The sequence below is a fragment of the Hemicordylus capensis genome, chromosome 5, assembly GCF_027244095.1.
Source record: "Hemicordylus capensis ecotype Gifberg chromosome 5, rHemCap1.1.pri, whole genome shotgun sequence".
Lineage (NCBI taxonomy): Eukaryota > Metazoa > Chordata > Lepidosauria > Squamata > Cordylidae > Hemicordylus > Hemicordylus capensis.
Window position 1 is genome coordinate 3,740,813 of NC_069661.1, and position 16,269 is coordinate 3,757,081.

The 16,269-nt window shown below is 48.5% G+C and overlaps 1 protein-coding gene across 1 annotated transcript in view; it reads left to right on the forward strand.

The window, feature by feature from the left end:
* The window catches only part of CDC25B (cell division cycle 25B), a 32,438-nt gene extending 24,523 nt beyond the window's left edge, over positions 1–7,915 (forward strand). The window contains exons 11-16 of the mRNA XM_053256040.1: positions 65–160; positions 315–377; positions 987–1,085; positions 2,515–2,648; positions 3,286–3,397; positions 3,966–7,915. Coding sequence (XP_053112015.1) covers positions 65–160; positions 315–377; positions 987–1,085; positions 2,515–2,648; positions 3,286–3,397; positions 3,966–4,106 — 645 coding nt within the window. The 3' untranslated portion in view covers positions 4,107–7,915. The remainder of the gene's footprint in view (positions 1–64; positions 161–314; positions 378–986; positions 1,086–2,514; positions 2,649–3,285; positions 3,398–3,965) is intronic.
* The last annotated feature ends 8,354 nt before the right edge of the window (positions 7,916–16,269 follow it).

Consider the following 16,269-nt stretch of genomic DNA (forward strand, 5'->3'; position numbering starts at 1 on the left):
GTCCCCATATTCCTTGGGTGGAGCCATCCAGCGTCCTTAAAGTTCTCCTCTCTGTCCTTCCTAGAAGCCACGGCTGCTGCGCTCCAAATCCTGCTGTCCCATTGAAATTGCAAACATCTTGGACAATGACCACAGGGAGCTGATTGGAGACTTCTCGAAGGTAGCTGCTGGGAGGAGGGAAGGAAGACCTGTGGTGACCTCTGTGTGACATCCTTGGAAGCGACCTGGGGTGTCCTTAATGGCAGGGAACTGGAGAAAGTGCTTGCTGACCTTTTGTCCACCTCTTTTCTTCTCCCCCCTCTGTCCATGGCCAGGCTTTTGTTCTGCAGACGGTGGACGGGAAACATCAGGATCTCAAATACATCTCTCCTGAAATGGTAAGAAAGCAAGTCGATCCTCCGTGCTCCAGAGCCAAAGGATTGAGTGAGCAGACGGGAAGAAGCTCGGAGTTTCACACAATGTCTTTTTTAGTGCAGGGGCAGAAAGACTGTTGCACTTCTACAAACTGCAGCCGGTTCTATGGCACAGTTGTGTAGGCCTGTTTCCCCGTTTACCCACACAAGGCTTGGGAGGGGATAGCACGGACCCAGTAGTGTCTGCTTCAGTCAAGAGCTGATTCTGACCTCGTATAGACCATTGATTGCCAACCTGAGGTTCTCTGGCAGCTGTTGGACTACAACTCCCCATCATCCACAGTTGCAGTTTATTGCACCTAGGGGTGACGGGAGTTGGCGGGGGAGATGCGGAAGCGAAATGATCTATCCAGGGAGTTCTGTGATCCAGCTGAAGTATTTCTGTGAGGTGGACCACAGTGCCAAGGTGAAGATGGAGTGTCCTTCCAGGCAGCCACTCGTAGAAAGAGGTGGGGTTCATCCCAAGTGGTGCCTGGCATCTCCAGTACTGCAGCAAAACCATGCGTGTCTCAAATAAGTCTGTACTTGATGAGGGGGTGTAACTTTTTTAAAAAACCTCCTTTTTGCCCACAGATGGTGGCAGTGTTGACTGGTCAGTTCAGCAGCCTCATTGAAAACTGTGTGATTGTGGACTGCAGATATCCCTATGAATATGAAGGAGGCCACATCAAGGTGAGTGAGTTTCCAGGCTCCTCTTAATGCCCAGAGCACCTGCACAAAAGGCCTTGCATGGGAATGCCCCTTCCAAGTACTGGCCATGCACCTTCAATAAGTATTCCAGATTTATTAATTGAACCTTCTTATACTACCACCTCCTCCAGAGACTCCAGGCCAGGGTTTCTTAACCTTGGGCCCCCAGATGGTGCTGGACTACAGCTCCCCTCATCCTCAGCCACAAAGGCCATGTCTGGGGGTGATGGGAGTTGTAGTCCAACACCATCTGGAGGCCCAAGGTTAAGAAACCCTGCTCTAGGCGGTGAACAACAGAAATTCCAACAATCCATAATTTTAAAAAAATGATTAAAGGGCAAACTCCTGGTGAAACAGGTGGGTCTTGAGAAGGGCCTTAAAAGCAATCGGGGAGCGGGCTGAGTGAATCTGGGGTGGAAGAGTGTTCCAAAGAAGAGGGGCAGCCACAGAGAAGGCCCTCCTACAGGCCCAGGCACCACACACTACACCAGGGCCCGGGACATGGAGGGCCGGCTGAGAAGACCTCAAGATGGGATACAGCCGGCCCGTAGAGGTGATCCCTGGAGATATACAGGTGCTAAGCCTGAGACAGATTTTTCTCTTATCAGTGGGAACGAGTGAGTTCAGTGCAGACCCTGGCAATTACATTGAGCACCCTTGATGTGCAAAATGCCCTGAAATTCTCTGTCTAACACAGAGCCTGAAAGTGGTTTGCAGAAGACCACTGGAGAAACTCAAGGCAGAGGGTGGGACACAAACCAGCCTCTCCTGGTGCTCCAGCAACTCAATAACACTGGATGGACCCTGAGTGCATTTTGGCCAAGACTTGACTTCACTGGCCTGTCCTGCACAATTCTCTCTGCCTTGACTGGCTAAGGGCAGTTCACACACAGCTGCAGATCTCTTGACGACTTGTGTTCCTTTGGGAAGTGTGGCAACCAGTCTACATCAGGTGGTAGCGATAGCTGAGAAGTACAGAGAGATCTTGCTCATCTGCACATAGAGGTTACTACTTGGTCAGTAAATCAGGGGTACTCAAAGTTGTGTCCCCAGATGCTGAACTACAACTCCCATCATTCCCAGCCACAGTGAAAGGCCATTGTAGCTGGAGATGGTAGTTATAGTTCAGCAACATCTGGGGGCCTGAGGCCGAGAACCCATGCAGTAAGCGATCAATTAGCTGCATGTTGACCAAGTCTTAGTTCCTTCAAGAGTAGTCCCCACACTTTGTTGTTGACCTTGTTGTGGAAGCAGGTGTGAAGGTGTGTTTGGACACATGACTCTGATGGATGTTTCTGGCATAAGTGGGGGCATGTTGGGGAGTGGTGCTTCCTGTGGGCAAAGGGTGGTGACGCATTGCTACTGTGCAACTTTTGGACTGATCAGTGATGGATCTGCTCTTCTCCCCCAGGGTGCTGTTAACCTCCCCCTGGAGAAAGACGTGGAGGAGTTCCTTCTCAGAAAGCCAATTGTGCCGCTCGATGCGGCCAAGAGGGTCATCGTCATCTTCCACTGCGAGTTCTCCTCAGAGAGGGGCCCTAGGATGTAAGTGTTTCAAACACCCTTTAACTCAGTGAGACTGACTTCTGGGTATATTTTTTAGGATCGGGCTGTTAATAATCACTTGAGCACTTACTTGGTAAAAACCAGGTTTAGTTACTGTTTAGCATCGGGGTCCTCAAACTGGGCCCCCCAGACTACAACTGCCATACTTGCCAACATCTGGGGACCCATGTTTGAGAACCCCTGGTTTAACAGCTTGGCCATTTCTTCAGAGGATGGTTCTTAAATGGAGACAGTCCCTGTGTGATGATAGGCTGTCTGTCTGAGGCTTGCCTGTACTTCCATTGTTGTGCAAATATAATTTGTATTCAAAGCAGCCTTCGGGTGAACTTTTTACTGTGCAAAATCAGGAAAGAAGGGCTGTTTGGGTGGAGAGTAGGCAAGAGGATGAGACAGATTGTGGAGACAAAGGGCAAAGGTTTGCGTGGGCAGAGCTGCCCCAAGCAGCAGCAGCACAAACTAGAGCTCTTCCCTCCCTGCATTTTTTCCACAAGGTTACAATTTCCTTGAGGACACAATTCCTTGAAACTAGAATAGTGTTTGTCCTGGATGTCTAGAAGATGCAACAGAAACACGTCTGGTGTGTCTGCAATGCGTTCCACTTCTTGGTTCTTTGTAGGTGTCGCTTTGTCAGGGAAAAGGACCGAGCCTCCAATGATTACCCTTCCCTGCACTATCCTGAGTTGTACGTCCTGAAAGGAGGCTATAAAGAATTCTTCCCACAATATCAAGTAAGTTGTTTCCTAGTCTAATAGCGTCTGCCTCTAATGTTGGGGCTTGTGAGCCTCTCCCAAGTTAGCCTGTTCCTCCGTCTTCAGGGGTGAAGACCTTGTGCTTCTCTACTGTCTGAGCTAGCTGAAATAAGAGGAACACATTAGGATTTCAAAGAGCGCTACCCAAAGATAACTAGTATTGGAGTTTTTACTCACTGCTGAGGGATGAGCTGCAGGACTCTGGACTGGGGTAGAAATGGCTAAGAGGACATAATAGAAATCCACAAAATCATGCCTGGTGTGGAGAAAACCGGGAGACAGTGTTCTCCCTCTAGTGCAAATTGAAATTAGTCAACAGGAGGTGCTTTTCCACACACCCTGCGGAACTGGCTGCCACACGATGATGTGGTGGCCACTTGCAGCTCTGGCTCTGAACAGGGATTGGGCAAATCCACGGGAAGGAGGCTATTTGAGAGAGAATCTTTTTAAAAAACATTTTGCATCATTCTTCTTGCATTCTGGAGAGGCTCCTGCTTGTGTTTAGTTGATGTCTGTTGTTGACCCCCGTTGGTGTGTGTCCTCCCAGGCCCATTGTGAACCTCAGAACTACCGTCCCATGCACCACCAGGACTTCAAGGAGGACCTGCGCCGATTCCGCCTCAAAAGCCGCACCTGGGCTGGAGAGAAGAGCAAGCGTGAGCTCTACAGCCGCGTCAAGAACTGCTAGGAGGTGGAGGCGGGCATTGGGGCGGGGGGGGGGAGGTGGGGGCAACATGTTTTGGGAAGAGTCTTGATGGGGCAACAGCTGTATACATCAAGGAGAGAGGTTTGGGCTGCACATTCGCCATCCTCTTCTACTGCGCTAGTTCCATTTTCTTTTGGAGACTTTGAGTTTCTTGAAAACGATTCGAGAGGAGACACAACTGCTTGCCCTGCCATGGACAAACTGATGACAATGATACCTCTGGCTCCAGCAGGCTGGGACCCCATGTGATGCTGTGAATCTTCCTCGGTGGCGTTTGTCTCCTGGAACAGCTGATCTGATCTAGGCTCCTCTTCTTGGGGGTTTTAGATGGTCCTTGGAAACCAGAACCGATCCTTCATTCCTTTGGAAGGGTTTGTCCGGGGAGATGCCACATGTGACCAGAGTTGGGAGAACCTTCTCTTCTTGTGCCTTTCTTCACGGAAGAGAGAAATAGGCAGCTATTGGGAACGTCCACTTAAACCACAAGAACAATCCAGCTGGTGTGCGAACTGCTTCACTGCTTGTATGTGTGGTCATGTCGCCTTCAGTCCCTTATGAAAGTGAGCTAGAATGTTTGCAGCCTGCCTGTAGGGTTTCTTTGTGCTGTGATCCTTTGTCCAATGCAGACAACTTCTTCACAGAAGAGAGGAATAGGCAGCTATTGGGAACGTCCACTTATACCACAAGATATAAATTCTGGAGAGTCTACTGGAACTATGTAAACAAGAATATGCCATGGTGGAGGGGAAGGTCCTTCTGTGTTTAAACTTGTGTACAGAATCTAGTGCCTCAGAAGATCTCTGGGGCGGAATGTTAATTGATGGGGATTCCCCAAGTTCAGGAGCAAAGAAAACCCTTTTTTTTAAAAATCAGATGCCCTTCAGAGTGAAGTCAGGTTGGAAATAATGAGCCTTTTCCAGGGGTGCATTTTTAATTTTGGCTTGGGGTTTGGAAGATGTCTTTTGGAGTTGACACATAAGTAGTCTTCCTCTGCCCTTTTGTTCTCCAGGATCTAAATTAACAAAAAAAGAACCCTGGATTTTCAGCCCTTTTTGCTGTCTAAATTAGAATGGGTGCAAGATCCAAGATAAATCTAGAGACCAGGTGTATTGGGGTGAGCCCCCTTGTGCACCACTGAGGGAGGCTTGTGGATGCCCTGTTGAGGGGGGTGGTCTGCCTGAAGCCAGGCTGTCTCCATTTATCCTTGAAAACAAGCCTGAAAGCTGCCTACTGGATAACCATGTTAGCCAGTGACTTGCAAAAGAAAATGTCAAGGCCAGTATGCACCTTACAGGCCAGGCTAATTTTTGAAGTTGAATTGTGATACACTTATGTTCCACCTCCACCCCCGGGTGTGTTAATTCAGAAGACTCTCTTGGAGAAGAACTAGTAGAACTGAGACAGGAGCATTAAGGCAGAGACCTAGTTCATAGTTGAGCTGGTGACCAACCTGTCTGGGCTGTACCAGTTCAGAGAGTAGATGGAGAAATCTGCAGTGCTGGATGATGCCTCCATTGAAAAGGGGTTCTTTCTGCACAGAAAACTGTTGGGGAAGAAGGGCTCTGCCATAGTCTTCCCACTTTCTGTGTGGAGGGGATTTTTTTTTTTGTATGGAGAAGCACTCGGTGTCGTGATCTGCCATTTGAAGCAGTACCGCCCAGACACGGCTTGAGAAGTGTGTTGAGACCAGCTTGACTCTTAACACATTTGCACAACATTTCTCCTCAGTTCGGCTCTGCCTGTGATCCAAGCCTTGTTCAGTTGCACACCCCAGACAAGGGGAGGGAGGGGAGAGAGCACTTAGAGCCTTTAATTTGCACAAAAATAACGGTGCCCCCTTGCATGATTGTGCACAGGATGCAGGCATCTTGCAGTGGGGAGGGGGTGCCACCTCTTCATTCTAGGAGCATCTGCATTGGGATGAAAGAGAATACACCTGGTGTGCCCACTCCCAACTTGTACCTGAAAAGCACCTGGTGTATCCTGTCCAAAGACCAAAACAAGAGTGCATTTAATTTTTAAGTGGGCAGATATGACCCCGGGGGGCAGTGAAAGCAATTTTTCAGTTGCTGCATATTCAATCCTATGGCTGTGCCTTCTTGGCCGATTTAGGATTAGGGAAAATAGAATTATTTGCAGCTTTTTAGATCGACCTTTTCTTAAAAGGAAAACATTTTTTAAATAACCTTTCCTATCAGACACAATATTTGGATTCAGTGCCAATATGTAAGAATGGAGCAGGTTTTATAGTGATAATTTTTAAAAGCGAGACAATATTTCCTAAAGCAACCATATTCTTACCAATCCTGCTTGAGCATCCATCTTTTCCAACCCTTGAGGTGGATGCCTCAGGGCTATGAATCCGTCACGGAAGTGCCTTTTTTATTTTAGTCTGCTTATTTATAGTGAGCCTAGAATGCTGTGTGGAAATTTGCAAAAAGTTCTAAGTGGGATGAAGAGGGAAATATCTGAACGACATTACATTATTTCAGACTTTGGGGTCTTTTGTGGGGGGAAAACTTAAAACTGTTTTGATCAGGAAGGATTATAGGACACTAGTGGTTCTTGGAATTGTAGGGGTGGGCGGGCAAGGAGCTTTGAGGACATGATGCTCTGTTCCAGGCTTTCCTAACTGGGTCTCCAGATGTCACTGGACTACAACTCCCATCAATGGCCAAAAGCCATTGTGGCTGGGATGATGGGAGTTGTAGTCCAGCAACATCTGGAGACCCAAAGTTGGGAACTCCTGCCCTATTTCTTGCCCACTGAGGATGGGTAGACATCCAGACCCTGTATGAACCCCAACTCTGTCTCATCCATGTAATCAACAGCTATGCCACTGTGTGGCTTGACACCATATATGCTGCATGTAACCTGAAGGTGTTTGCCTGCCTTGTGCTCTCATCTGGCAGGCTTGAGCTGTGTACAGAGACCTGTTTGTATGCATGACGGTTCCATGGATCTAGGTGCTAGGGATCAGTATGTAACCGCTTGAATAAGTTGGACCATGGTTGGTACATCTCTGTGAAGCTTCAATGCTACCTCAGGACAAGCGTCTCCTTTCTCGCCCCAGCCCCGGACAGCATTACATGTCAGCTTGTTGCTTTAAGTCGGGGGTTCCCAATCCCGAGTCCCAGACGTTGGACTGTAACTGCCATCTACTTTCGGCCATTGTGGCTGGGGGTAATGGGAGTTGCAGTTCAACATGTGGGCACCCAAGGTGGGGAACCCTTATGTAATGTGCCTTCACCTTTTCCTGGAGGGAGCCAGGATTCATCCCTTCTAATGTGAATGCTGCACTGAGCTCACCCCAATTCCTAGATTAAAGAAAAGGGGGGAAGTGGAGGGTAATTGGATCCACAGATTTAGCTTGAAATTCAAGAGTTCCACTTTTTTGTCATTTGACCATGAGTCCTCTGATCCAGCTCTACCTACACCGGGGAGGGAAACGTGGGTAGGCAATGCTTACCTTTGGATGTGTTTCTGCCCTCTGCTCCAAATCCAGCAGCATTGTGGACACTGAAGTTGACTTCTGTGTGCATGCTAAGGATGTTGGGCTTGAAGCATTTTAAAACTGTGATAATTGGGAAAATATGTCTGGATGGAAGCTGGATTGATGTTGCCAGATGGAGAATAGCTTTATATGTTTGTACCCTTGTGCTGATCAAATGTACCATGGTGGTTTACATCTTAACATGAATTTACTTGCAATGTAAAGATGCCTTTTTGTGTTTGCTTCCTATGCAGTGATGTGTAATCAGGGAGTGAATAAACTGCTAGGTTGTGGAGAACATCTAGTCTGCCTGGTGCTTTTCATAGTTGCCCCTGGCAAACTGCCGTTCAAAATATGTGCATGTGTCAGGACTGGTCGTTTGTCCACAGGATCACCGCATCTGCCCATCCCTCCTGCATTCGATAAACCTGACCTCTGTGTGTGTACTGCTCCAAGTGCTTGAAGAGCAGTTTTTTAAGCAGCAAAGATGGGTCTAGGATGTTTTAAAGAGGTTGCCCACTTCATGATGAATCTTGTGGCCTCTTAAGATGATCTGAGGAAGTTCATTTGTGGTTACCATCGGCTCATCTGGTGGTGACTTGGCAGTGAGCCTTTTCTGCAGTTGCCCTGAGATTGTGGAATGCACTCCTTGTTGAAGTCGGAATTTAGCATCTCACAGGGCCTTCAGAAGAACATTGAAGGCACAACTTTTCAGTCAGGCTTTTAGTGTTTTTAAAAATTGGTTTTAAATTCAAATCAACAGCTAAAACAAATTTCAAAAATTGTAAGATGTTTCCGTTCTCAACGGCCTTTTTGACCTGATTATAGGCAGTATGAAGGTTTTTTAATAGATGGAGGAAAAGGACCAGCCCCTGACACGAACTACTAGCTGCTGCACCACTAAAGCAGGTGTTCCTGACCACTGGTCCCTAGAAGTCACTGGACTACAACTCCCATCTTCCCCCAGCCACAAAGGTCACCCTCCCAAGTTAATTGGAACAGACCTGGAATAAGAGAAGCTGCAGCCCCCACTGCAATATCCTATGTAACCCTCTTGGTAGGCTTGTGCCACTTGAATCACAACAGTCCAAAGGGGTAAGCCTTCTCATGAGAGTCAAAACTGTACCCTTTGTATCATCATTATTATTACTTTTACATTTATATCCCGCTCTTCCTCCAAGAAGCCCAGAGCGGTGTACTACATACTTGAGTTTCTCTTTCACAACAACCCTGCGAAGTAGGTTGGGCTGAGAGAGAAGTGACTGGCCCAGAGTCACCCAGCTAGTATCATGGCTGAATGGGGATTTGAACTCGGGTCTCCCCGGTCCTAGTCCAGCACTCTAACCACTACACCACACTGGCTCTCACGAGAGTGTAAGCACTTGTGCATTGCAATTCTGAAACTGGCCTACTGCAAACACATGAGTGAGGGTTGCTGGCTCCAAACCTACTTGAAGGGGACCCAACTCCATTCTTGCTGTTCCTGGGCTTGGGCTTAGTCCAGGGGTTCCAAACCTTGAGTCCCCACATGCTGTACTACAGCTCCCATCACCCTCACCACAGTGGACTCTGCCATTGTGGCAGGGGGTGATGGGAGTTCCAGTTCCACAACAAATGGGGACCAGAAACCTGTCAAACTGCACATGCCTGCTCTTCTGTATTTAGTTGACAATAGTCTTGATTTACTTCCAGGTAAGTGCATAGGGTGGTAGCTGGAATGTAAATTTTGGCTAAGATGGAGATGTTATCCTGTGTGTCAGGACACTGGAGCCCTGAAAAAGAGAGCTGGATGCTCCAAGCAGATCCCAGTAGCCACTCTGATTATGGAGAGAAACAAAACTAACCCCCCCACACACACTGTCCATCACACATTTTTGGATAACTGGCTTTCTCCACTCATTTCCACAGCTGTCATCAATTGTACGTTGAACAGCCACAAGTTTCTCATGGCTCTGTGCCTGGGGGGGGGGAACGCCCTGCCCATCACAGCCCTGCCCTGCCCATGCAAAGCAGTTCAAAGGGCCAGCCTCTTGAACTTCTGCATGGCCTGGCACTACTGAGCGGAATTGCACATGGCTCATGAGATGGGTGGGGCTCCACTACAAACCATCCAAAGCAGCTCATGCCAACATTGGGATCAAAATAACACTTGCTGGAGGTCTCGCCCCAACTCTGCTGCTTTTCCTCTTGTGCTGCTCTCCAGACAGGCCCGATGCTCTGCAGCAAAATCTAGGAAGCACCCGGTTAGCTTCTGAATAGGACTGGGAATCCCTCTGTGAGGGAGATACACAACCTTCTTAAACATGTGTACCCCCTTTTTACATACCTCCATGGTGGGTGGGAATATATGCACACTCTGTGCACACAGATTTCAATATTAGACAGGCCCCTGCAATCACTGGCTTGCATCCAGATTAAGTTTTGCATGAGTAATCCCATTGGAATGAGTGGGACAACACTCGTCTTAATTGGTGGGAGTACTCAGTGCTAAACTTTCTGGAGGATGAGTTTGACTACAGCTATATCTCACCTGTTCTGCATGGGGCATGTGATGGTGTGCCACAAAGCACCTTCCTCACAAGGTAAGCCTACAGCACCTGGGGCTCTTTTAGTTTAGAAAAGACATGATTGAGGTCTATAAAACTATATGCATGGAGTAGAGAGTGGACAGAAATTTTCCTCCCTCCAGCGAGCATAACTCTAGAACCAGGGGTCATCCCATGAAACTGATTGCTAGGGGATTTATCACTAACAAAAGGAAGCACATTTTTTCACACAGTACACAAGTGTGTATGGAATATGGGTTTCTCTGCCACAGGGTGTGGTGACAGCCACCGGCCTGAATGGCTTAGACCAATTTGTGGAGGAGTCTACTAGTCTGGTAGCTATGGGCCACTTCCAGCCTCAGAATCAAGATGTCTCTCAAAACCAGTTGCAAGGGAGCAACAGCAGGAGGGAGGGCATGCCCTCACCTCTTGCCTGTGGGCTCCCTTGGGCCTGATCCAGCAGGGCTGTTCTTACGTGAAAACCCCTGTTCTTTTAAAACTCATCTTGTGGCACCTTGCATATCTACTTCAGTCCAAGTTTTCTTGGACTGTAGTTCACCTCATCAGATGCTAGCCCTCTTGTTTCCATGGAGCCCCCAACCCTTAAATGATCTCCGCTGCACAGTCTGTGTGATTCCCCAAGATGAGGGCGGTCATTTATAGTGACCTCCAAGCTCCCTATTCTTGTATACTGCCTGTCTGGGACAGCTTATACAGCAAGCTTTGAAGGCTGCCTGCACATGAATCTGCCCGATGGTCATCCAAGGCGTTGGTGTCCCGGCCTTCAGGAAACCAGGCACTACTCTAGTGCAAAGCTCACAAACAGAGCCCTGTGGAAATCGGCACCACTGACAAAAATAAATGTATATGTGCCAGGGCAAAGTTGGGTGTTTAGTGGCGGAATCTGGGTGTTTCCAAGTGCATAAAATAACAGCACTGTGTGGGAGAAGGGACCTTCCGATGCGTATCTGCATGAAAGGGAATGCTATGTCTGGAATGCAGGCCAGCCTGGGGCAGGATTCAGCAACTGGGAGGGGGCTTGTGGGCTTGGCTGGGGGGGGGCCTTCTTCCTTGGGGGCTTTGCTTCAGTGCACACACGTGGTCTCTGCTAGCAGCTGCCAAGAGGGGGATGGAAGTGTGTGTGTTTTCACACCATGTGCAGAGACAGCTGAAATGGTCCTAACTTTGGAGCAGAACTCTACTTTATTCCAGAGCTGGGAACCCACCTCCCCAAATAATGCACACTGGTTAGACATCCCAGTTCTGCATGTATGGATAAGATCAGTGTGTGTGTAAACAAATGAAACAAATCTACAGGGCCCACCTTGGAACTGGAGTGAAGAAGGCATGTTCGAGGCAGCTAGGATGGTGGGGATCCAATTTTCCTTTTGCACTAGATTTGAGGTCACGATGTTCCAGCATAGGGAGAATACATGACTAAGTTTTGGAAAGAATAGTGCTTGATTAATTCAGGCCTACTCTGGCTTCCCCACCTGAAAGCAATCAAGGGGGCGAGTACAGGGAGGCTCTCCTGCAGTAGGCAGTCCCAATTAAACTTGACCTGAGAGCTAGGGATGTGCAAACAGGTTCGATGTTGAAGGGGTTCGGCATCAAACCAGTCCAATTCGACAGTTCAGGGTTGAACTGAACCACCTCCTTGTTTGGTCTAATTTTGGTCTTTAATTTGCAGCAACCTAATGGCGCAGTGGGGAAATGACTTGATTAGCAAGCCAGAGGTTGCCGGTTCGAATCCCCACGGGTACCTCTAGCGGGCAGCAGCAATCTAGGAAGATGCTGAAAGGCAACATCTCATACTGCGCGGGAGGAGGCAATGGCCAACCCCTCCTGTATTCTACCAAGACACCCACAGGGCTCTGTGGGTGCCAGGAGCTGACACTGATTTGATGGAGAACTTTGCTTTGAGAGGAGAGCCGGTCTTGTGGTAGCAAGCATGACTTGTCCCCTTAGCTAAGCAGGGTCTGCCCTGGTTGCATTTGAATGGGAGACTTGATGTGAGCACTGTAAGAGATTCTCCTCAGGGGATGGAGCCGCTCTGGGAAGAGCATCTAGGTTCCAAGTTCCCTCCCTGGCAGCAACTCCAAGAGAGGGCTGAGAGAGATTCCTGCCTGCAACCTTGGAGAAGCTGCTGCCCGTCTGTGAAGACAATACTGAGCTAGATAGACCAATGGCCTGACTCAGTATATGGCAGCTTCCTATGTTCCTATGTCTGACCCCAGACCGAACCCTGCTCCCCCAGCCATTTGGGGGGGTTAGTGAGTCTTTTTTTTTTTAAAGGCCATGCAGGGACCCAGGGTGCATGCACGGCAGTCTCCAAAATAGCTGCTGCAAAGGGGAAAGGGCCAAAGAGCGCCCGAACCGAGTGATTTTTGCTATGAGGAAGGCCAGTGGGGGGAGGGAGAACCTCCACAGAGCCCCCCCTCCCCCCGAGAAACCGAACTGCCCCAGTTCTGTCCGGGTTCAGTTTGGACTCTAACTGAACCAGCTGGTTTTCTGCACACCCCTACTGAGAGACACCATTTCTCAGGCTACATGCCAAGTGACATGCCCTGTATGTTAGCCCGTGCAAACCTATTCACGATCTCACAGTCCTGTGGGATCTGAACAGCAAAATGGGGGAGCTACAAGCCTGTAGCCCCAAATGAGGTATAGCGGGTGCTCCATGGAGCCCCTAGACAGGCTCTCTCTTGGGAACAACAGGCAGCTTTGAGCTTGCCACCTCCCTCCCGCTTGGGGGGCAGAAGCAGCCAGCCAGCCAGCCTGCTTCCGGTGGGACTTCTCCTCTCTGCTCTCCCCCTGTAAACTTGCTGGAGTTTGCTGAAGTGCATCTTTTTGCACAAGGGGCTCCTGAGTTCTGTTTGTGGCCTGTTTGGCTGGGGCAGGAGGGGTGAGAAAAATCCTCTTTGCTGGGGCCTGCTCTAAAAAGGGCATGCGGGGTGCAAAGGGCCACCCCCCCTCCCCACAATGATCTGCTGTCATGTTCCACTGCCCCAGATGCTGCCTCTGGTGTTGGCCATTCAGGAGCCACAAAGCACCAGGGCTGGATTTGGCCTAGAGGCCCACAGTTGCTGACCTTTAGCCTGGGGAGGGGGGCGCGGTTTGGATTCAGTGGCCTTGTGGTCCCGGATCTTCACAAGATCCTGCAAATGTTGGTCACAGAAACGTGGAGTGTGTGTATCCTATTTTGTGTCATTTTTCTGCAATACCTTTGCATAGCTTTGCTATCTATGGGGAAAGGGTAAGAGACAAGCAACAACTCTTCTTGGTTTTGAGACATTGGTGGGCATCGATTGTGCATCCATTGTCAAGCATATGTTTGGACTAGAACCTTCTTCCTGCTGCTGATTTAAAAAGTGAAAACTGAGGTTCTCAGGAAGCTGTCTGCACTTTAGCTGTCCCTGTAGGGCTTCCCTTGTAGGGAATCCATGAGATTGTAAGGAATCACTATCAAAGGTTCTCAAACTTGGCTCCCCGGCTGTTGGACTACAACTCCCATCATCCCTTCGGCCCTTGTGGAGTTGTAGTCCAGCAACTTCTGGGGACCCAGGTTTGAGAACTGCTGGTCTATATGACATTAAGCTCATATCTTTGCACTGGCCTTTTGGTTTTTGCACTCAGAATTGCCCTTTGTTGTATTCACTCCTTTATTTTTACTCACTCACTCACTCACTCACTCACTTACTTACTTACTTATTTGATTTTTATACCGCCCTTCCAAGCTGGCTCAGGGCGGTTTACAATTAAAAAACAGAAATCATTGAAAACAATTAAAACAGAAATACAAATATAAACACCAATTTAAAAACATCTTTAAAAACAATTAAACAATCAAAACAATTAAAACCCTGAAAACCAGGTTAACTTTAAAACAATTAAAACTAATTAAAAACCCTGAAAGGCCAGGCCAAACAGATGGGTTTTAAGGGCTCTCTTGAAAGTCAGAAAAGAATTAAGATTACGGATTTCTGCCGGGAGTGCCTTCCACAGCCCAGGAGCAGCCACAGAGAAGGCCCGCCTCTGAGTTGCCACCAAACGAACCGGTGGTAACTGGAGACGGACCTCCCCAGATGACCTTAACGTGTGGTGGGGATCATGTAAAAGAAGGTGCTCTCTAAGATATCTCGCCGTTCAGGGCTTTAAAGGTAATAACCAGCACTTTGTATTTTGCCCAGAAACATATCGGCAGCCAGTGTAACTGTTTCAAAACAGGCATCATATGGTCTCTCCGGGTTGCCCCAGAGACCAATCTGGCTGCCGCATTCTGAACTAACTGAAACTGAAGTTTCTGAACTAACTGAAGTTTAAAAACAATAATGATGTAGTGCAGGGTTTCTTAACCTTGGGCCCCCAGATGTTGTTGGACTACAACTCCCATCATCCCCAGACATGGCCTTTGTGGCTGAGGATGATGAGAGTTGTAGTCGAACAACATTTGGGGGCCCAAGGTTAAGAAACTCCGATGTAGTGCCTTTTCAGCAAAAGTTCTAAGCAGCATTTAAACAATGCAGAAACCTTTAAAAATAAAGAAGCATTTCTGCACTATACAGTAGCTGAGAGGGAGAGAAGTTGATGTTTAAATAAATGCAGGAAAGCCCATGGCGGGAGGGAGCTCACATCACGGGGCCTCTCCACGTGAACTTGGCCCTCTGCAAAAAAGGCTTCCCTGAGCAAGGAGGCGGCTTCCTCTGCTGCTTTAACTCTCCTGCAGATGTGGCGCCTGCCCAGTTATTCCCAGACTGGAGTCACGGCATTGAAGTTCTACTGTTCCACTTGGCTGGGAGGGTGGGAAACGTGCTCTTCGTGCACATGGCTGGGCCTTGGAGGCTGGCCTGCTTCTCCTTTCCTCTCTAGTTGGCAGGAAGGAGCCCCTTGCTATTTAAAATTACAAATCATATTCCAGCCAGGCCTTGGTGCTTGCCAGCCTGGGCTCTCTTCCAGTGGAGTTTCACGTACATCCCTTCCACAAACTGCTGTCAGCTCCGGGACACAACACAACGCCCACACTTGGTTTAAAAACAAGACTCATGAATACAATCGGGTGTGTCCCAGCCCAGCAGCAGGGAAGTTTAAAGATACATACGACTGCAAAGGAAAAAATGGGAGGAGATTGATTTCATTTATTTTAAACTGTATTTATTTTACTTATATACCACCTGACTCCAAAGGCTCTAGGCAGTTCACACAAATAAATACACTAAAAACAAGACAGCTATTAAAACAACAAAATTTTAAAAAAATCAAAAACATTCAACAATTGCTAAAAGCCAGGCCAAAAAAAAAAAAAAAAAAAAAAGCCTCTTAAGGGCTCTTTTAAAGGCTGATAAAGATGTGGAGCCCCAGCCATCTCTTGGGAGTGCACTCCACAGCCCAGGAGTGGCTACGGAGAAGGCCTGCTCCCAAGTCACTGCCAGACAAGCTGACCTTAATGTGCCGTGGGGGGATCATGCAGAAGGCTGCGCTCTCCCAAGTAACCCGGTCCTCAGCTGTTTAGGGCTTTAAAGGTAATTACCAGCACTTTGTATTTTGCCCAGAAACCTATTGACAGCCAAGGCAGTTGTTTTAAGACAGGCACGATATGATCTCTCCGAGAAACCGTGGAAACCAATCTAGCCATTGCATTTTGGACCAACTGAAGTTTCCGAACTACATACAAGGGCAGCCCCACATAGAGAGCATTGCAGTTGTCAGGGCTAGGGGCTCCCAGAGAGTGCACCACAGTTCTGAGACAATTGTCTTCAAGGAACAGATGCAGCTGTCGTATCAACTGAAGTTGATAGAAAGTGCTCCTGGCCAGAGCCTTGACCTAAGAAACCAGACATAAGAACAGCCCTGCTGGATCAGGCCCAAGGAAGCCCATCTAGTCCAGCATCCTGTTTGCCACAGTGGCCCCACCAGATGCCCCTGGAAGCCTACAGGCAGGAGTTGAGGGCAGGCCCTCTCTCCTGCTGTGACTCCCCTGCAACTGGGACTCAGAGGCATCCTGCCTGGGTCCAGAAGCACTCCCAAGCTACATACCTGTTCCTTCAGCGGGATCGCAACCCCATCTAGAACAGTAAGATCTATCACGTCCCTCGCAGTAGGACCCCCT